General features: G+C 38.8%; 1 protein-coding gene and 1 pseudogene across 3 annotated transcripts in view; one reads left to right on the forward strand and one right to left on the reverse strand.

Annotated features, from left to right (window-relative positions):
* SGTB (small glutamine rich tetratricopeptide repeat co-chaperone beta) overlaps positions 1 to 22,835 on the forward strand; it is a 47,134-nt gene that overhangs the window by 318 nt on the left and 23,981 nt on the right. For 2 of the 3 annotated variants that reach the window (XM_061393424.1, XM_061393421.1), the window contains exons 2-5: positions 1,062 to 1,181; positions 8,753 to 8,856; positions 11,864 to 11,933; positions 16,277 to 16,376. In XM_061393424.1, coding sequence (XP_061249408.1) covers positions 1,082 to 1,181; positions 8,753 to 8,856; positions 11,864 to 11,933; positions 16,277 to 16,376 — 374 coding nt within the window. In that variant the 5' untranslated portion in view covers positions 1,062 to 1,081. Of the gene's footprint in view, positions 1 to 1,057; positions 1,182 to 8,752; positions 8,857 to 11,863; positions 11,934 to 16,276; positions 16,377 to 22,835 lie in introns of all 3 variants that reach the window. The other variant, XM_061393422.1, reaches the window with a different exon arrangement.
* Positions 19,214 to 19,994, reverse strand: LOC133233522 (small ribosomal subunit protein eS6-like; annotated as a pseudogene).

The raw sequence follows: 22,835 nt of genomic DNA on the forward strand, positions 1-22,835 counted from the left end.
GCCTGGGTAACGAAGGGAGGGAGAAGGAGGTCGATGTGCTCCGGGGAGAGGAATGGGGGCTCCGGGGAGAGGAATGGGGAGAAGCCTGGAGGAGGTTGGACTTCATTTTGCCTCGCGTCCCCTCTCCCCCTCCCCATTCTTTTTGCACCCTTCTGCCCTGGGTCCTTATTTAGGACTTGTAATCCCGTGGCCTATAGGCTGGGCTCTCTTTTAAAATAAGCACCGAGTAGTAAACGTCCTCGCGGTGGGTACCACACCCTGGCTTTGAATTAGGGAACCTGGGGAACAGATGGATGATGCGATTTAGTGGAAATAAGCCATTAATGCCATCTGGCCCTGCGCCACTGTTTGGATGCGATAGTATTCCATGTGAATGAACATGACCCGGAGCTTCCAGTCTGTCCACGAGAGCACAGCTACTGCAGAGAGCATTGGTCGGCTTGTAGTATCCATCGACTCGGGCAATAATTATCTGACATGTCTGTTGATTGAATAGAAATGCCATTTTTATTAAAAATGACCCTCAATGGTTGAACAACCTTTCACTAATAAATTTCCTCATCCGGTAACTGTCTCCACCTACAAAAGTAGGTGGACTGTAAATTATGCATTCATTTGAAAAAAAAATCTCATGAAATAAAGGAAGATGCCCTGGGTGGATCAGCTTCTGAGTCAGCAGTATGAAATCTCCCTCAAAATAGTACTAAAGCCTTTTGGGGATTTCTGTATCTGTACCCCTATGCTTATCTAGATACCTACCATATAAACTGTTAAGATATAGTGAGCTGTTCAGTGAGAATCTAAGCTTATGTTGTACATGTTTTGAGAAAAAATTTACTTTTGCAAGTTTTAACATAACCTAATATTCCTAGGTGTAAATGAAAATGTCATACATTACCATATCAATATTTTGTGCTCTCTTGACTTTAAAAGAAAGGAGTGAAAGTAATACAGGCTTTTGCTTTTTACCTTTAGTGTAATTTATGACCTTTGTGATTTATAATCTTCTTCACTGCTTCTTTAAAATTACTTAGTTCAGTGTTTTCCTTTTTCTTATCAAGGAAAAGTTTAAGCTTTAAACATGTCATCCATCAAGCACCTAGTTTATGCAGTTATTCGTTTCTTACGGGAACAAAGTCAGATGGATGCTTATACCTCAGATGAGCAAGAAAGTTTGGAAGGTAGGCACCTGTTCTCTGTGTTCATTTGTGTTATGATTATAAAGACTAAAAATACTATAAGTCTGACTTTATGATCTGTTGTTTCAAAATCAGAATATCTTGATTTTTCAAGAAGAGAGACCTTATGGTGTAATGTTTTTATCCTCTGAGGCTTTTTTTTTTTTCCAGTTAACAACAAGATAAGAGGACTTTTGTTTCTTTATTGAACAACTATTATGTGTCAGAACTATGCTATTCATCTTATAGGGAAATTTTTATCCATGGTAACTGTTAAGTTCGTTATTATCCCCATTCAACAGAGAAGTAAGTGAAACACGATAGATTAATCTAACACAGCTAATATGTGACAAAGCTGAGATTTAAATCCTGGTTCTTACTCTGAAGATCCTCTCTTTTAATAGAAAAGCATCCAGTTTAGAATCAATATCTGAAAACACCTTAGTCATTATTAAAGCACTATGCAAAAGTCTAATAACTATTAATCTCTGATAACTTCCTACTGGGGGACTTGAAATAAGAGGATATCACCCTTGTTTTATGTTAGCTTTAAATATTAGATTTGGTAATCTGTAAAGTTGAGCAGGACTTGGACGATATCACATGTTTCCTTGACACCATCTTTCTGCTTCATGCTTATGCATTAGAAAATTTAAATTCAGTATAACCGTAAGAAGATAGAATTCTGCAGATGGGTTCGGGGAGGTTCAGTGAGCCAGCTTCCTTGTGGCCTAAAGACTTAATTATTTCAATAAGATAGTGCATTGGGGAGAATTTAATACATAACAGTACAATTTGAATTTTCCATCTTGAGCTGTTTCTCCTATAAAGGGGGACACATCTATTAATTTCAACAAGTACTTCCCCTGTGAATATGCTTTAGGAAGTGGGGATGAAAATTGAGCATTTGCTCTAAATCTGCTTGCAATCTGGTGAGATAATCTTTCCAGGTGGCAGTGAGAGGAGCTTGTGACTCGCAGTTGGAGATTGCAATCAGTCCATTAAGGTCTTTTTGTCCTCCTTGGTTGTTAGACCATGTGAAGATAAAGGCGACTGGTTATCTAAGGAAAATGTTGTTTATAGTTCCTCTGTAGCAAACAGATAATGGAATCATTTAATTAAAGATGTTTGTTTTCTCATCAAAGGCAGTATAATACTTTTAAGGGCCTGAAAGAAAATTAAAAAAAAAAAGTAAATTTTTTTTTAAAACCAAGATGTTGTGTCCTATTTTGAGGATAGTATTCAGCCAAAAATATGTGTCTTCAGCTGTGTGTTATATATGGCAGTCAGAAATGGTGCCAATTGTTTTTGACCGACCCCTATTTTTGACTCAGTGAGTCTAATTTAATTGAACATAAAATCATGTGCTAATGTCTGCCCACCTTCTAGGCATTTAAAAAAGCTCTCGGAGAGGAGCCTGAGTTCTCATACTAGCTTTACCACTACAGGGAAGCTAGTGTATTATCATCAGCTTTGAACTTTGTCATCTGATTGTGTCACCCAGTCCTGTTAATTGTCATCTGCTGACATCTGCTTCGTGTTTTGACTGTTGTGGCTCCTGCTCACTGCCTCTCTAACACTATCCTGTCTTGATTCTTGACGATTGTAATACATTCATTCATAATGCTTCCAGTTCTCTCCCACTAAGTTCCTTGACCTTCTCTACTTCAGTGATCTCACCACTCACTTGCTTGGTCATAACCTAGACCAGTGGTTCTCAATTTGGTGTGATTGTATAGTATCTAGAGAGCTTGGGGTGATTTTGTAGTATCTAGAGATATTTTGCGGAGAAGGCGATGGCACCCCACTCCAGTACTCTTGCCTGGAAAATCCCATGGGCGGAGGTGCCTGGTAGGCTGCAGTCCATGGGGTCGCGAAGAGTTGGACACGACTGAAGCGACTTAGCAGCAGCAGCAGAGATATTTTGATTGATATGATGGGAGTGGGGCTGGTACTACTGACATCTAGTTGGTAACGGTCACAAATAAAGATACCACAGATGCTCAAGATGGACCCTAACAATAAAGAGTTGTCTAGTCTAAAATATCAGTTGCCAAGGTTGAGAAACTCTTCCCTAGGCCATGTTGTTGTTATTCTCCATAAACTCTGTCTTAAACATTTCACTTCCACTGCCTGTTTTTCCAACTCACTCACAGAATTCATACTCCATCAGTTCTTTGACCCTACCAATACCTCCACGCTGTTGATCCCTTATCTTTCCACACCCCTCTTCTTCTTTTTTTTTGCTTTATTTTTTTATTGGAATATAATTGCTTTACAATGTTGTGTTAATTTCTGCTGTACAGCAATGTGAGTCAGCCATATGTATATATATATCTCCACTCTCTCTTGAGCCTCCCTCCCACCCCCACCCCCGCCATCTAGGTCATCACAGAGCACTGAGCTGAGCTCCCTGTGCTATATAGGTTCTTACTAGCTATTTATTTTACACATGGTAGTGTGTATATTGGAGAAGGCACTGACAGCCCACTCTGGTACTCTTGCCTGGAGAATCCCATGGACAGAGGAGCCTGGTGGGTTGCAGTCCATGGGGTCGCGAAGAGTCGGACACGACTGAGCGACTTCACCTTCACTTTTCACTTTCATGCATTGGAGAAGGAAATGGCAACCCACTCCAGTGTTCTTGCCTGGAGAATCCCAGGGACAGGGGAGCCTGGTGGGCTGCCCTCTATGGGGTCACACAGAGTCAGACATGACTGAGGCGACTCAGCAGCAGCAGCAGCAGTGTGTGTATGTCACTGCTACTCTCTCAGTTTGTTCCAACTTCTCCTTCTCCACCCCAGGTCACAAGTCCATTCTCTATATCTATGTCTCTGTTCCTGCCCTGCAAATAGGTTCATCAGTAACATTTTTTCTAGATTTCATATATGTGTGTTAATATACAATATTTGTTTTTCTCTTTCTGACTTACTTCACTCCCCCAGCTTAAAGTCCATGGTTGATCATTATAATCACGCTGGTGTATATGGTTCCCTTTCTTGCAAAACCCTACCTTGTTTAAATCCAACCCTCCACCTACTCCATGCCCCTATCTCTGTGACTGTGTATAGATGGGATGACGCACAACCTTACTGACTAGTCCTACTTTGAATTCATGACCACAAGCCTCAAGTGAACCTTTAATGCTGCCCTCTGTTCCAAGTGCATTCACATTTGTGCTCTCCTAGATGACCACTTTAACACTTTTTCATGCCTTCTCAAAACTGCAAATCTTCTCCCTTGTACTCATTTTTTGTTGATGTCCTTGCTTCTTATTCCATCAAGAAATTGAAGTAATAAGAACATTCCATAGACTCCCTCTGCTCCGTCTACCTGCCACCCCCATTGATACACACATACTCTGTCTGCCTATTACCATATACTGTGGAGTAAATATTTGTGTTGAGACCTAATGCCCAGTGTGATGGTATTAAGTGGGCTCCTCGTGACTGGGGTTAGTGCCGCCAGAGAATTCCCTCACTCTTTCTACCATGTAAGGGCAAAGGAAGAAGGTGCTGTCTGTGAACCAGGAAGCAGGTCCTCACCAGACATCGAATCTCCTGGCATCTTGATCTTGAACGTCCCAATCTCCAGACCTTCTGTCACAGAAGCCCAGGACACCACAGATGAACTATCCATTGTCCTTTCTAAATGAAACCCCTCTACCTGCAGACCTGATCTCATCCTGTCTGTCCCACTCCAGGCTCTCACTGTAGTTATTTTACCCTCCTTGACTTACATGAGCAAATTTTCAGTCTCTTCTAGATCATTTCCATCAGAATATAAACTTTCTCCCTTCTTAAAAAATCAAAACCAGTAACTAATTACTCTTGCCATACTACTGCCCACCCCTTTCCCCACTGAACTAGTCCTACTTTTTTTGTCTCCCTTTTGCTGGAAAAACTTTTGAAAGAATTGTCTGTACTTGCTTTCTGCAATTCCTCTCCTGTCCTTTCTTAAACTCACCTCAGATAGGCCTTTGCCTCCATCTGTCCACTCATACGGTTCTCATCAATGTCGTCAGTGATTTCTGTGGTATGTAGTTCAAGTGGTCAGTTTTCAGTCTTCATCTCCCTTAGCAGTCTCTGATAAAATTGATGATGGCTCCCTCATTCCCTCTCCCTCCTTATGCTTTATTCTCTTGGCTTCCAGGATACCTCATACTCTTCTTGGTGTTCTTCTGATCTCATTGTATGCTCTTTTTCTGTCTCCTTTGCTGATTCTTCTTCTTTCCCCTGACCTGGAATATACTAGTATACCAGTATATGGAATATACTGGTAGCTCAGCTGGTAAAGAATCTGCCTGCAATGCAGGAGACCCTGGTTTGATCCTGGGTTGGGAAGATCCCCTGGAGAAGGAATAGGCTACCCATTCCAGTATCCTTGGTCTTCCCTGGTGGCTCAGCTGGTAAAGAATCGGGCTGCAGTGCGGGAGACCTGGGTTTGATCCCTGGATATATCCAGGGCCCAGTGCTTGATCTTCTTCTCTTCATTATCTGCACTCACTTTGCTGGTGTTATAGTTCAGCCTCTTGGCTTTAAGTATCCTTTTTTAATATGTTGATATCTGTCAAATGTATACCCTCAGCCCAGACCTTTCTTCTGAACTCCAGGCTTCTCCATCCAGCTGCCTACTAGCTATCTTCATTTGTATGTCTAACAGGCATCTCAAGTTGAATATTTCCAAAACTGAACTCCTCCCACCCAAAATCTGTTTTATTTCACAACTTCCCTAACTCAGTTCCCTAATTCCATCTTTTCAGTTGCTTAGGCTAAAAGTTTTCTTATCATTGTGAACTCTTCTCTCTTAGACGCTGCATCTAATTATTCAATAAATCCTGTTGGCTGTCCCTTCCAAATATATCTTGACATTTTCCCACCTCCACCAATATTACCTATGGATAGAACTAAGTACTTATTTACAGTGATGGCCTCTAACTAGTCTCTCTGCTTCTATATTTGCTGCTTCATTGACTCTTCTTAATGCAGCCACCAGTGATCCTTTAAAACAGACTATGTCAGATCTATGTCAGTTCGTAGACTCCTTCTCTTTCTCACTTGGCTTTAGTCAAATTAGCTTTCTCACTCTGAATGCACCAAATCCTCTTTCCTAAAGGCTTTTGCAGGGACTTCTCTGGTGGTACAGTGGTTAAGACTTTACCTTCCACTGCAGGGGGTGTGGGTTGATCCCGGATTTGGAAGCTGGGATCCCCACATATCTCGGGGCCAAAAAACCAAAACATAAAATGGAAGCAATGTTGTAACTAATTCAACAAAGACTTTAAAATGGTCCATATCAAATAAATAAATAAAGACTTTTGTTACATCTGTTTTCTCTGCCTAGCATGTTCTTCCCCTGGATAACGTTAATATCCCCATCTCCAGGTCCTCTTTTCTGAATGAGGCCTTCGCTGAGCACTCCATTAAACCTGGAGCCCGCTTCCCTCCTCTTCCTTCTGCATTCCCATCCTTTTTGCCCTGCTCTACTTTTTTATCATTTTTTGTTTACAGTCTTTTTCTCCATGTCCCAGTAGAATGACAGCCCTGAGAGGTCAGGAGTTTTTTCTGTTCACTGTTATATAAAAAGGGCCTGAGACATGATAGGTGCTCAATAAATATTTGCTGAATTGAACTGATGAATGAAATCCAGTGATCCTGGGCATCCTAGTTAGTCTGTATCTTAATTTCTAATAGGTGGAGTTCTTTTCCCCTTCATCTAATAGATGTGTCAAAAGAATTAGAAGTGGTGATGGCAGGTGTTTGGCATATGGAAGCTTTAGTATAAGGTGCTTTATAGATGGGATGTGGTATCATTGAATAGAATTCTTTGCTTGTCCTTATCATCATCAGTCTCAGACTCTTACTGTTTGGTGTAAGAGTGGAGCAAACTTGTATACAGAGTCTCTCTAGATTTTTATGATTTATTCCTGAAAGGAGGACCATATGTAATAATTCCTGTTTCATAAATGAGAATCGAGGTAAAAGTGAGATAAATTGTTGTACCCAGGTTATTAGATTTTTATTTTCTGGGTTAATAATGATAATGAGAGTCCTGAGTTCCAAGGCTGTGGTGGCTTTTTTTTTTTTACTAAACCATATGTCTCTCTAAATATGTGTTAGTGTTGAACACTAAACATTTTGGCAGCAAATTTACTTATTAAAACAACTGTGCTTACTTTAATGTGAAATCTAAAACAGTCAAATGCGTAAAAATAGAGGGCACGGTGGTGGTTGCCAGTGCTGGGGTATGAGCAAATGGGGAAGTAATGGTCAAAGGGTACAGTGTTTCAGCTATACTAAATAAATACGTTCTGGAGATCTATTCAGCAGAGGGCTAACTGGATTGTACTTAAAATTTGGTAAGAGAGTCAGCCATAAAAAGGAACAACTTTGAGTCAGTTCTAGTGAGGTGGATGAACCCTGTTGTACAGAGTGAAGTAAGTCAGAAAGAGGAAAACAAATGTTGCATATATATGGAGCCTAGAAAATTGGTACTGATGAATCTATTTGCAGGGCAGGAATAGAGACACAGACATGAACAGACTTGTGGACACAGCAGAGGAAGGAGAGGGTGGGACAAATTGAGAGAGTAGCATTGAAACATGTATATTTCCATATGTAAAATAGACAGCTAGTGGAAAGTTGCTATATAACACAGGGAGCTCAACCTGGTGCTCTGTGACAATATACGGGGGTGGGCTGGGATCGGGGGTGGGAGGGAGGTTCCAGAGGGAGGGGACATGTGAATGCTTTTGGCTGATTCATGTTGTTGTGTGGCAAAAACCAACACAATATTGTAAACCAATTATCTTCTAATTAGAAATAAATTTTAAAAATTTGATAAGAGGGTAGATCTTGTGTTAAGTGTTCTTAACACACACAAACACACCAGTAAAGGGGACAAGCTCATTAAAATGTGCACTTTCTTATATGTCAATCATGCTTCAGTAGAGTGGTTTAAAAACAAACAGTTGTGTTTTTCCGCCTCCTTCTATTAAGGGTAAGCTTTATCATGTGGGTTGTGATTTTTGTGCTAACTGTTGTATCTCTGCCACCTTATAAGAGCACCTTGCACATAGCAGGTGCTTGGTAAATTTGCATACCTGAATGAGTTTTTAAAAGCCAAACTATCTTCACCTAAGTAAGTACATCAGGATAATATTTAGCAGTTCCTACATGCCAGAGACTATGTCTCTTACTATTTTTAATCAGATTGAGAATTCTATTTTTCACATTAAAAAATAGTTTTTTTAAGTTTTATTTAAGATATTGGTAATGGGGAATATGTTGTTAATGACTTGCTTTAAAAAGAATATGATGTAATACACATATTGAGAAATTATATTCTAGGTAACATTCTTCTTAAAGTGCAGAAAAAGAAGCCAAGTTGTCTTCCCTCAGTAGCTGGTCTATAAACAGAAATCTCTATGCAGCTGAACCGTTTAGTTTTCCTTATGTTCTGTGATCAAAATGCTGAATTACCACAGATTGAAGAGTGCAGATTTCCACCAGAAAAAAAAAATGTTTCTTTTTTTAGATTGCTAATTTTTTTTCACTATTAAAATTTATTTCAAGTTGCAATTCAGTGTTTGGAGACAGTTTTTAAAATCAGTGCAGAAGACACACATCTCGCAGTTTCACAGCCTTTGACAGAAATGTTCACAAATTCCTTCTGTAAGGTAAGCGTGCATCCTTTTCTCATCAGTATGGGATTATCTAAGTGTGACTACAGTATTATGTTGGATTGTTAATATTTGAGGGGCCGGGCTTAGGTAACTAACTTCTTATATAAATAAGGTATATTTATATACCTGGGTATAAATAAGATAGTTGGTCCACATGGATATGATTTGGGACCTAAAAATGTAACTTTTAATGTGCATTAGATTTTCATGTTAGTAACTCTACTCATCGTCTCACCTTCTTTTATATTTAATGATATATCTTAATTGACTTCTTAAGTCTTTTATAGTATTTGGGTGTTTTTAAATTTCTGACATCTGAATTAATGTTCCCCTAAAATGTGAAATACAAATTAAAAATAAAAATCTTAATGTTTAGGAAGAAACTGTATAAAAGAGGCATCATCATTTTGAGACAGATTTTTTAGCAAATTTGGCCATTAATGGGGCTCTTTAAACAGGGAAAGGGTCTGTGGTCAGTGTGCAAAGCCAAGACTGAAATCCAAGGATGCCGATCCCTGCTCCCTGGGACTGTTTACATGCTCTCTGGTTTCTGACCTTTTCAGGAAATATGGATGAAAAGATTGAAAAACCTTAAGGTTGGTGAGTTTAGGGCCCCAGCAGGACCTCCCATGTGATTTTTCATTACATTTTGGTGCCACGTGAATCTCATTTAGTGTTCTCACTGTGTATTCAAGCTTCAGTACAGATTGAGGAACTCAGGAGAGGAGCTGAAACATTCAGGGTATCTTCAGCCTGGCAGGGACATTGCTGAGAATACCACACACACTGTTTGTAGAATTCACTGGGAAGAGGTCCTTAGAGTTGCATTGAAAATGGTGATTTGGCAGTAAGCTGCTTCCTCCTTTTATACTTGGAAAAAGGATAATACAGTTACACATTAATTCATCAAATAGATGAATTCCAATCATCTGAGAAGATGTAAGGAGCTAGTGGCATGTCTCCGTGGTGCTTTTCTTCTCTTTGGTTTCTGTGGTTCTTTCGCTGTCTGGGCTCACGGCCTCTTCTGGGAGCCCTATTTCAGAGGCTGGGCATGGCAGTGGCAGGGCTGACCTTTACTCCAACGTGCAGAAGAGGCTTGTGCTTGAGACAGGGCTTGGATTTGCTCACTCTTTTTGCTCCTGTCATCACTGAAGAGATGTACTGAAGAGATCAAAACTATTTTTCTTCCCAGGAAACTCAGATTGATTTTTACATTCTGTTTGAATAGAGCTTTTTTTTTTTTTTCTATTTCTGATTGGATTTACTTGTAAAAATTTGTTGCTTACTATTTTAAATATATAGTTTCTTAAAACCAGCTCCATAGTGTATCTACATGGGGTTATTTGTGGTATCAGTCCTTTCACAGTCCTATTAACAGGTGTGACTTCCTTGTGTAGGTGTCTGTTAGCAGGGTGTGGCAGAGAAAGTCTAAAACTTGTTTGAAGCAGCAGCAAGACTGTTACAATTAGAGAAATCACTGCGGTTCCAATTGTACTTGGTTGTTATGTTGGACAGTTTATTTTTAGGATACTGCTTTCCTCCCCAATTAAGTTTATATACTAAATGGATTCTTTCCTTCTATATAAAGTAGATAATACGTGTCCTCACATTGTGTACTGCTCAAATGTTTTCATGAATATGAGAATTAATTTTCAAAGTTGTGGAACTGTGGCAATTTCATTAATATCATTCAGAAGGATTTAGAAGACAGAATGGACTATAACCCATTTTTCAATATGCCATTTTTTGACCCCCCAGAGTCACTTTTTCACACATAAACTGCCTAGGCTTGTTAGGAGATCTGAAATGGAAGGAACTCTAAAAGCAAGTACTGCAGGGCAACAATGCATCTTTGAACTACACTTACATCCTGAGGAGCTGAAACAGTCAATTTTAAGTAGTGATCTCTACTTATTAATGTTCCTATTTGATTCTGTACTTTTTTATGTTAAAACTTTACTTAGAAAAACTGATTGATAAAGATTAAAAAAATAAGAACAACTTATATACCTTATAGTGATTTTGTACCTGTGAAGATTTGTGTATAATTAACAAAGTGTATTTCTAGTGTTAAGTTTATTGCCATTTTAGTCAAAACAAAGGTAATGGTGAATGTATTTTAAATATGAATCATAGGTATATTGACTCCAAATTATGCCTTTTTGAAAATTATAAACATTTATTAACTTCAGGGTCAAGTTTAAAAACAACACAATTTAAAAAGAATCTTTCAAAAATGGAAAAATACATTGTATTTCCATTACCACTCAAGACATTTCTAAATTTTTATTTAGTTTTCATAAGCACTTTGGTTTGAACTTTATTATTGCAAAAGAGGTTTGAGGATGATAGTAGGTGCTAAAAGCAGGAATCTTATACTGTTTTTTATCTTATGAGGATTTTATGACCGTTGTTTTAAAAAGTTTAAACAGTATGGAATGATGTAAAGAAGAGACTGAAAAATCTTACTTCCAAATATTCCTACTGTTAACTTTTTGTGTGTACCTTACTGTTGTTTGATTTTCAGCCAGCATGTGTATGAATATTTGTGTATATATTTAAATAACAGGATCATATTATAAATGTTTTATTGGTATCTGTGAATTTGATTTAGCAGGTTTTCTCTTAGAATATTAGCACTATGTTTCTGAATTTTCACTAAACAATCCCTTGAACATATTTTTATTACTATTCTTTGTATATCAATTCCATTCTTTGTTCATGAAGTAGGATTTCTAGATATAGTGAAAGCAAATAAAAAAAATTAATTCATAGTTGTTCACTTTTTTTCTGGAAAAATTCCACATATTCATTTTTCTAATAAACATATGTGAGGGGAGTTTTCCCCTATTTCTTGTTAACACTGTTAGTTAGATGGTAGATTTCATGACATGAAATTATAGTTGATGTACTAAATAATGGTTAAGTCATAATTACTGTAACTTACAGTTCTCTGGGATGACTCTATGAATGAAATGCATTGTATTTTATTTAATTGCAGAATGACATTCTGCCTCTCTCAAACTCTGTGCCTGAAGATATGGGAAAAGCTGACCAGTTGAAAGATGAAGGTAAATGTTTCATAGAAAAATTATTTATTTAATAAAAGTTTCTGCAGTGCTAGGGAAAGTGACTATGAACTGGTCAGATTCTGGTTTATACTGCCAAGACCGGATTGTTGTACGTCCTTGTGGCATTTGTGAAACAGAAGTGAATGTGATAGGGAAGAAGCCTGGAAATACAGATAGCTTGTGAACGATACAAGTATGGCTTGTTTCAAGAGAAGCAGATCTGTTGTGAGGAAAACTTGCAAAACAAATCACTTAAGGGGTGATTCTTGTACCTGCGTTTGCTATATGTACTCTAGGATCCCAAATTCTTTATGCTAAATAAAAGACATGAAAATGGTTTTCAGTATTGTTTTTAACTCTCCTGTATTTAGTGTTTTTGAATTCTTTGACATGTGTTAATGTATGCTAGCATGTTTGATTACTGTGTTATTAAATTTTCTAATAGTGGCTATAGAAAGCTTCAACGTGAAAGTGTTAGTTCCTCAGTCATATTTGACTCTTTGTGACCCCATGGATTGTAGCCTGCCAGGCTCTTTTGTCCATGGAATTCTCCAGGCAAGAATACTGGAGTGGGTAACCACTTCCTTCTCCAGAGGATCTTCCTGACCCAGGGATTGAACCAGTGTTTCCCACATTGCAGGCAGATTCTTAACCATCTGAGCCACAAGGGAAGCTATTGAAGCATACTTGATTTTTATAAATAAGTCAGCATTGAGACTCTGGGTTCAATTTTTCCATCATGGTCAGTTATGTTAAGCTATAGAGGCAAGCCTGGTCAGGCCTATAAGATTTCTAGTAAGGAGCTATAGGGCAGAGTCCTGATCTTCACCAGTGAATGAGAGTCGGAAAAGACCCTGCGCAATGGGCAGAGAGTTATTAGGGAATTTGTGATGTTCAGAAGCTGTACAAAAATGTTTTTATTTTCTGGCCTTTTTTTTTTTTTTTAGTTCATACTCTGAATAGGACAGTTGAGTTTTTGTTTAAAAAATCAGTTGGTGTCTAAAAAGTAGATACGAAAAAGAATATGCTTTTCCCATTTTTCAAGCATGGTTCTCTCTATTAGGTCTATAAATTACACTAAATCAGTGTTTTTAATCGGAGAAGGCAATGGCACCCACTCCAGTACTCCTGCCTGGAACATCCCATGGATGGAGGAGCCTGGTAGGCTGCAGTCCATGGGGTCGCTGAGGGTCAGACACGACTTGAGCGACTTCACTTTCACTTTTCACTTTCATGCATTGGAGAAGGAAATGGCAACCCACTCCAGTGTTCTTGCCTGGAAAATCCCAGGGACAGGGGAGCCTAGTGGGCTGCCGTCTATGGGGTCACACAGAGTCGGACACGACTGAAGTGACTTAGCAGTAGCAGTAGCAGTGTTTTTAATGGCTGCATAAGTGTTCCATGATACTGTGTGACCATGATTTACTTACCTAGACAGATAATTTTTTTAATCCTAAGTAACACTGTCTTTGTATCTTTGTCTATATTTAATTTCACTATTGTGTGATTATCTTCTTTGGATTACATTAGAAAGTGCTGTGTTCAGTTTTCAATTTTTTATTTTCTCTAAGAAATCTTATTACTACAGTGACTTAAAATTTTAGAATTAGGACTTTCATAAATCACCCATAGAATAAAGTAATAGATCCTCATTGCTGTTTGAATTACAGTGTTCCCCAATGACTGAATTTAAACTATCTAGATACAAATGCATTTTCATATATTATTCTAATTGAAGCAATTTAATCTAATTTTTTTTCCTTCCACTTAGACTTTTGTAGTGTGTGAAATCCTTGGTGATGTATAATATTATATGCTTCGCTAAACATTTTGCTTTTGCAGCTCTCTTGCTTTAGCTCTAGTACTAAATGGCAAACTGAAGTTTTATTTTTTGTCCCTCACATTTACTCCATCTGCATGGCAGAACACTGGGAGGCTGCATTTCCTTGAGTTTGTTTTGATAGAATGAATGTTAGTAAGTTGAGGGTTGGAAGGAGCTGCAGAGTGAGGCTTGTTTACCATAGCAGCATGGGTGGACTGAATTACTTAACTGGTTTCACCTCTGACCAAAAGCTCCGATCCTTTGCTTTCCCCAGGACATGTCACATCTAAGACACGTTACCTCTAAAGTTAAAGCAGCTGTCATACAGATTTTGCTATTCATGTGAAAACAGATGACTGTGGTAGATGGTCAAGCATAGTTATTCCAGGCTGCATGTTATACTTACCTGTGTTAATCAAGGTTTCTAGCTAGCTAGTACCTTCCCAGAAGGTTGTTCTCAAATATTTTTGTGTGCTTTGCTTCTGAAAAGCTGCAAAAAGATCAGACAAAACCAGTAAGTGTTCATTGCTGTCATTCCCTGCCTTGTTATAGAAGTAAAGACATATCTCAAAGGGCTGTCTTGAGGAATAAAGGAGACAGGAGAGTACTGTGTCTAAGTGTGCTGTGCAGTGCCTAGTTATAGGTATCTTCACAAATATCTGTGTCCTGAGTTTTTGTATATTGAATATTTTTTGACTTGAATCTTTTTATCGTTAATATCACTATCTGTCTATATAGGTATATAGATACATTTTAGTATCTATACACTTGATGTGGCTTATGGGAAAAGACATACTATAGGTTTTAATACAACCCAAGATAGGTCATGCCAAGACACAAAGATCCAAAAGAAAATCCACAAAACCCAGAAAATTTAAATCTTTTACACAGAACAAGCTAATCTATTTAAGTACTGAGTAGTTAAAGTACTAATATTGTTAATTTCTTACTATCATGAAAACTATGTAATCCTTTTCTCTTCCTTAGAGGCTTTATACTCATTTCTTATGGATGGTGGGATTTAAGTTAATTTTTTGACTTTTAAAGAAAAGCTTTAATGAGCTGTAATTAACATACCACATGATACACTGTGACATGTATGAATTCATTGGTTCTAGTAGATTAACAGAGTTGTGTAGCCATCACCACAACTAAAGAACATTTTTCTCATCCCGAAGAGAAATCAGGTAGAAATCACTTTATATCCATTTAGCAATCATTCTTTATATCCATTTCCGCTTCTAAATTTGCAGTAACTTTTGTATGATTTTAGATGTCTTTCCTTTAATCTTCCTGTTCTCTGCAAATTTACATTCTTCTCCCATTAAGTATGTAATGATCTGTTAAAAAAAAAAAAGGCTAATAGGAGAGCTTCTAGTTTAGAGATAACTGGAAGAAATAATAGAGGCTTTTGTTATATAAATCGTTCCTTCTAATCCCAGTGTTTTAAAAATTTCCATTTTTGAGCATTGGTTATTATAAGTGAGCATATCGCTTTTTTTCTGTTTAATGGAGTACAGAAGATAGCCACAGGTAATCCCTTATTTTGCTGAGCAGTTGTTAACGTAGCTAAATTGTTGCCAGATGTATCTGCAGATGCCCTTCCTGAAGATCAGTATCCTGTGGGTTTAGCTGTGGTATCTGAAATGCTGTCTTTCTAGAAATTAATCTCCCGTAATCCTCTTTAAAAAAGAATCTATCTCTGGAAAGGATACATAAAAAAAATATTATCTGCCAATAACATATTGACACAGTTAGTTTTTCTAGCTTACCCCCACAGCATGTTTGGAGGGCTTGCTCATTAACAGGTATATGTTTTGACAGGGAAGGAATGGAGAACCAGGTCCAGACTGAGATAGAGATTGTAGAGGGTGGTCCACCTGGAAGAGGGTTGGGCAGCTCTAAAAGGGAAGAGGGAGATGAAGATAAGGAAAGTGAGAAGAGATTAGATTTTGCCAAGAGATAATCATTACTGTAGCATTTACTCACTTACTGAAGTCTGGTTTTATAAGATATTCAAACATTAATATTTTTGAAAGACTCTGCACTTCAAAATCATTCAAACACATTGAAGGCTAAGGAGTATCAGCTCTGCTGCTGCTGCTAAGTCCCTTCAGTCGTGTCCGACTCCGTGTGACCCCATAGATGGCAGCCCACTAGGCTCCGCTGTCCCTGGGATTCTCCAGGCAAGAACAGTGGAGTGGGTTGCCATTTCCTTCTCCAATGCATGAAAGTGAAAAGTGAAAGTGAAGTCGCTCAGTCATGTCCGACCCCATGGACTGCAGCCCACCAGGCTCCTCCATCCATGGGATTTTCCAGGCAAGAGTACTGGAGTGGGTTGTCATTGCCTTCTCCGAATCAGCTCTACAGTACTATATAAAATTTATCTCCAGTGTGACTGAAAAATCATGTTATTGTCCTTCGTATTACTGTAATTTTTTATGATTAAAATTTATCTTCCAGACTTTACATTTTTTCCTGTATCTTGCACTTACTGTGCCTGTTGATTACTTTGTTTTAGGCAATAATCACATGAAAGAAGAAAATTATGCTGCTGCAGTGGATTGTTACACACAGGCGATAGAATTGGATTCAAATAATGCAGTTTATTATTGTAACAGGTAAACTAGCATGATTGTGGCAGGTTTACAGTTCCTAAACATTTACATTAATAGCTCTGAAGGAGTCTTTTATAGCTCTGTAAAATTTGTTTCTTTAGAAAACTTTGAAAGTTTAGAAACGTATAAAGAAGGGAGAAAATAAACTCATGAATTTACCACTTACAGGCAACTGCTGTTACTAATAACCTGTTGGCATATGTTGTTTGATGTAAGTGTAATCAATTTCAGGTTCATCTTTTATTCACTGGGCATATCACAAACATGTCCTTAGTTTATTTAAATCCTTCATAAATATTAAATAGATATGAATTTGTCTCCTATTACTTCCTAATCTTTTTTATATTTCCAGTACCTTTCATTGTGGCTGGCAAACGAACAGGACTATTTTTTAATAAATGGATGAATGTACCTTACTTTGCTTAACTCTTGACCTACTGATGGACATTGAAGTTGTCCATTTTTTCCCAATACTATACAGCTGCAATGAACATCTTTATTTCTAAAATTATTTTCTGGACTTAAGATTTTCTAGACTTTGGATCTATCCTTGGAAATGTACTCAGTTGGTCTAACAGTATATAAAAGTATGGAAAATGTTAAAAAATTTGTTGATGCTAATTTCAAAATTATTTCAGCTTCTTTGAAAATATTTGAAAATTCTTTTCCTCCCCTAGGATATATGAATGTGTCTGTTTTTACCACACCCTTATCAGTGCTGTGTATTTGAATTAGTATTTATTATTACTAATTTAATATTACTCTTGTTTTAAGAGTGTTGTCATTTACATTTTATTACTGGTGAGGCTGGACATTTTTCAAATGTTGGCCATTTGTGGGATCCCCACCTCTAAATTATCTATTTGTATCTGTGGCAGGCTTCAGGCTGTTTGACCTCAGATTTGTTTCTTTCCTTCCCTGTTCTTTCCTTTTTCACGAGGGTTTGACCACTGTGGTCTGCATTTCCTAGGTGCCTTTCACACCTCTGTGTTCAGTCATGCAGGTACTGGCAGGAAATGGAGAGCAGAAGGAAGGGAGAAGGGAAAAAGAAGTCCTCTCTTTTTCCATCAGGGTCTTCATCCAGCAGAGGCTGCTTCTCTTCCTGTCTCCTGCTCCCACCTAAGATATCTGCTATGGTCCCAGCTTGTGCCAGGTGACATTAGGTTTTGGGCTGTGCACTCTGTTCTGTCTTAGGGATGGTAGTGGCTTTCTGCTGTTGCTAATCTCTGGATTCCTGCACAACATCCTGTTAGGGATCTCAGCTCTTCTATTAGCTATGTAATGAATTCCCTGCACTAAATTATTCTGTTAGATACTAAAATTCCAATAGAACTTTCTGCAGTGATGGAAATGTTCTGTATCTGCATTGTCCAGTAGAGTAGCCACTAATTGCAGTAGATGTTGAGCACTGGGAATGTGGCTAGTGCAATAGAGAAACTAAAATTTTAATGGTTGATTAATTTAAGACCAAGAGTCGGACACGACTGAGTGACTGAACTGAACTGAACTGAATTTAAGATGAGTTTAAATTAATTTAAATTTAAATAGGCATATGTGACTGGTAGTTTGCCTTTTGTTGTCTGGGCTTCCCTGGTGGCTCAGATGGTAAAAGAATCTGCCTGCAATGCAGAAGAACCAGATTCGAACCCTGAATTTAATTCAGATGACCATTATATCTACTACTGTGGGCAAGAATCCTTGAGAAGAAATGGAGTAGCCCTCACAGTCAACAAAAGAGTCCAAAATGCAGTACTTGGGTGCAGTCTCAAAAACAACAGAATGATCATGGCTCATTTCCAAGGCAAACTGTTCAACATCAAAGTAATCCAAGTCTATGACCCAACCACTAATGCTGAAGAAGCTGAAGTTGAACAGTTCTGTGAAGACTGACAAGACCTTCTAGAAGTAACACCAAAAAAAAAAAAAGCTGTCCTTTCATCATAGGGGGCTGGGGTGCAAAAGTAAGAAGTCAAGAGATACCTGGAGTAATAGGCAACTTTGGCCTTGGAGTACAAAATGAAGCAGGGCAAAGACTAACAGAATTTTGCCAAGAGAACACACTGGTCATAGCAAACACCCTCTTCCAAAAACACAAGAGACAGCTCTACACATGGTCAATACCAAAGGGTCAGTACCAAAATCAGATTGATTATATTTGTAGCCGAAGATGGAGAAGTTCTATACAGTCAGCCAAAACAAGACCTGGAGCTGGCTGTGGCTCAGTTCATGAGCTCCTTGTTGCGAAATTCAGACTTAAATTGAAGATAGTATGGAAAACCACTAGGCCTTTCAGGTATGACCTAAATCAAATCCCTTATGATTATACAGTGGAGGTGACAAATAGATTCAAGGGATTATATCTGATACACAGAGTGCCTAAAGAACTATGAACAGAGGTTCATAACATTGTACAGGAGGGGGTAACCAAAACCATCCATAAGAAGAAGAAATGCAAGAAGGCAAAGTGGCTGTCTGAGGAGGCCTTACAAATAGCTGAAAAAAGAAGTGAAAGGCAAAGGAGAAAGGGAAAAACATACCCAACTGAAAGCAGAGTTCCAGAGAATAGCAAGGAGAGATGAGAAGCCTTAAGTTAACAATGCAAAGAACAATGCTTTTCCTCATTCTAGAGGAAAGCAATAGAATGAGAAGGACTAGAGATCTATTCAAGAAAATTGGAGATATGAAGGGAACATTTCATGCAAAGATGGGCACAATAAAGGACAGAAATGGCAAGGACCTAACAGAAACAAAGATATTAAGAAGAGGTGGCAAGAATACACAGAAGAACTATACTAAAAAGTTCTTTTTTTTTTTTTTGATGTCTGATCTTATTTATTTGTTACTCTTAGAACATCTCATTTTTGACTGGACTCAGAAGTAGAAGCTCTCAGAGAGGACAGCCTCCGTCTCTTGGCAATCTGTTCCTGCCGTTTTTCTTTGGCCTCCTTCATTCTCTTGGCCAAAAGTTTAGCATATTCTGCAGCCTCTTCTTTATTTTTCTTAGTATCTGTTTCTTCAGAGCAATACGCGGGCGTTTGTGCTGCAGAACTCGTGGAGTCACAAGACGCTGAATCTTGGGTGCTTTAGTCCTAGGTTTCTTACCGTCTTTGTTTAGGGGCTTTTGCAGAACATATTGGCAGACATCATCTTCTTTAGAGAGATTGAGAAGTTTGCGGATTCTGCTGGCTCTTTTGGGACCCAGGCGACGAGGCACTGTAGTATCAGTGAGTCCAGGAATATCCTTCTCCCCTTTTTTCACGATGACCAAATTGAGAACACTCAGACTGGCATCCACAATGCAACCCCGTACAGATTTGCGCTTTCGCTCTCCAGTCCTCCTTGGTCTGTAACAGGAATGCCCCTTACTCAGTAGCAGGCGAACTCGGCCATGGGTCAACACACCCTGCTTCATGGGGAAACCCTGCTTGTCGGTCCCACCACTGATTCGGACCACATAACCCTTCCATTCTCCACCCAGAGCATCAGCAAGCAACTTCTGTGGCCATATACTTCTCGTAGAAGGTACGAAGTTTTCGTTCATCATCTACTTCAATGAGCTTCTGGCAGCCAGTGGCCGGGAAAGAGATGTTCAGCTTCATTCTGAAGCAGCCGACAGCCTCCGAGGTGCCAAGAAGAAAAGAGCTAAAGAGTTCTTAATGACCCAGATAACCACGATGGTGTGGTCACTCACCTAGAGCCAGACATCCTGAAATGTGAAGTCAAGCATTACTATGAACAAAGCTAGTAGAGGTGATAGAATTCCAGTTGAGCTATTTCAAATCCTAAAAGATGATGCTGTGAAAGTGTTGCACTCAGAATACCAGCAAATATGGAAAACTCATCTGTGGCCACAGGACTGGAAAAGGTCAGTTTTCATTCCAATCCCAAAGAAGGGCAATGCCAAAGAATGTGCAAACTGCTGTACAGTTGCACTTATTTCACATGCTAGCAAGGTTATGCTCAAAATCCTATAAGCTAGGCTTCAGCAGTATGTTAACCCAGAGTTTCCAGATGTTCAATCTGGATTTAGAAAAGGCAGAGGAACCAGAGATCAAATTGCCAACATCAATTGGAACATAGAAAAAGCAAGGGAATTCCAGAAAAACATCTGCTTCATTCGTATGCTAAAGCTTTTGCACGAATCACAACAAACTGTGGAAAATTCTTCAAGGGATGGGAGTACCAGACCACCTTACTTGTCTCCTGAGAAACCTGTATGCGGGTCAAGAAGCAGCAGTTAGAACCGGACATGAAACAACAGACTGGCTCAAAACTGGAAAATGAGTATGTCAAGGCTGTATATTGTCACCCTGCTTATTTAACTTGTATGCAGAGTACATCCTGAGAAAAGCCAGTCTGCATGAATTACAGGCTGGGATCAAGATTGCTGGGAGAAATATCAATAACCTCAGATATGCAAATGACACCACTCTAATGGCAGAAAGCAGAGAGGAATTAAAGAGTCTCTTGATGAGGGTAAAAAAAGAGTGTTTAAAAGCTGACTTAAAACTCAACATTCAAAAAATTAAGATCATGGCACATCCGTTCCCATCACTTCATGGCAAGTAGATGGGGAAAAAGTGAAAACAGTGGCAAATTTTATTTTCTTGGGCTCAAAAAACACTGCAGACAGTGACTGCAGCCATGAAATTAAAGGATACTTGCTCCTTGGAAGAAAGGCTATGACAAACCTAGTCAGGATATTAAAAAGCAGAGACATCACTTTGCCAACAAAGGTCCGATTATCAAAGCAACTATTGGTTTTCCAGTAGTCGTGTACAGATGTGAGAATTGGAGTATAAAGAAGGCTAACACCAAAGAATTGATGCTTTCCAATTGTGGTGCTGGAGAAGACTCCTGGGACAAACCATTCCATCCTAAAGGAAATCAACCCTGAATATTCACTGGCAGGACTGATGCTGAAGCTGAAGCTCCAGTACTTTGGCCACCTGATATGAAGAGCCGACTCATTGGACAAGACCTTGATGCAGGGAAAGATTGGAGGCAAAAGGAGAAGTAGGCAGCAGATGGTTAGATAGCATCACCAATGGTCATGAATTTGAGCAAACTCTGGAAAATAGTGAATGTCAGGGAAGCCTGACATTCCGTAGTCCATGGGGTCGCAGAGTCGTTCACGGCCCAGTGACTGGACAACAGCAACAGCAACACTGTGACTTCTGGCTGCCGTATTGGACACTGTAGCTGTGTATTAAGGCTGAACCTCTGTATCCTAATTGCGTAGCTTATTGTTTGCCTTTTAATGTCTTTCACGTGTGAAAGTTTTAAATATTTATATAGTTCAGTTCAGTCGCTCAGTCGTGTCCGACTCTTTGCGACCCCATGAACCGCAGCACACCAGGCCTCCCTGTCCATCACCAACTCCCAGAGTTCACCCAAACCCACGTCCATCGAGCTGGTGATGTCATCCAGCCATCTCACCCTCTGTCATCCCCTTCTTCTCCTGCCTTCAATCTTTCCCAGCATCAGGGTCTTTTCCAATGAGTCAGCTCTTCACATGAGGTGGCCAAAGTACTGGAGTTTCAGCTTCAACATTAGTCCTTCCAATGAACACCCAGAACTAATCTCCTTTAGGATGGACTGCTTGGATCTTAGGATGGACTGGTTGGATCTCCTCACAGTCCAAGGGACTCTCAAGAGTCTTCTCCAGCACCACAGTTCAAAAGCATCAATTCTTTGGCACTCAGCTTTCTTTATAATCCAATTCTCACATCCATACATGACCACTGGAAACATATTTGTTTTTCTTTTCTTTTGTATTTTATTACAGTGTTTTTAGGCTGACAGCTCTGTTTACAGACTTGGCAGATAACTTGTAGTTTCTTATTTTTCCTTTACATTTAAATTTTATCATGCCAAGTCTATTTTGGTTACTGGTATAACCATTTGAATCAATCTGAAGCTTTTCATGACTGAGATGTATAAAAATTACCTTTTATTATCTAAATATTGGACTTGAAAGCAATCTTTATGTTAATTTGGTCCAATCTTTCATTGAGGTTTTTTTTTTAATCATACTTAGGGTATTCATAGTCTTCTGAGATGTCTATTCTCCCATACCTTTTCTTTTGTGGTTATGTCTGTTGGGAAATTCTTCCTTGTTGATGCTGATTTTGTTTTCCCTGTAGCTTCTGTAGCTTCTCTCAGTTGACTTTATTTTTATTCTAATGGCGGTTAAAGAATAACTGATTCTTCTTTTTCATGACAGTACCCTTACATTTTTGAACTTTGTTACTATCCTCATTTGAGTTCTTTTCTCCACATCAAATGTTCACAGCTTCTTCAATTTTACCTCACATAGCTCACTTTAAATCCTGCACTTCTGCTCTAAATTTTTCCAGTTTACCTGTATCTATTACTCTGTACTTCCCAGAAGTTAACATATCTGGCATTGGCTTGAGTAAAACAGTCTTCTAGGGTTCTCATTTAATCTACCTCTATAAA

Source organism: Bos javanicus, chromosome 20 (assembly GCF_032452875.1).
Source record: "Bos javanicus breed banteng chromosome 20, ARS-OSU_banteng_1.0, whole genome shotgun sequence".
Classification (NCBI taxonomy): Eukaryota; Metazoa; Chordata; class Mammalia; order Artiodactyla; family Bovidae; genus Bos; species Bos javanicus.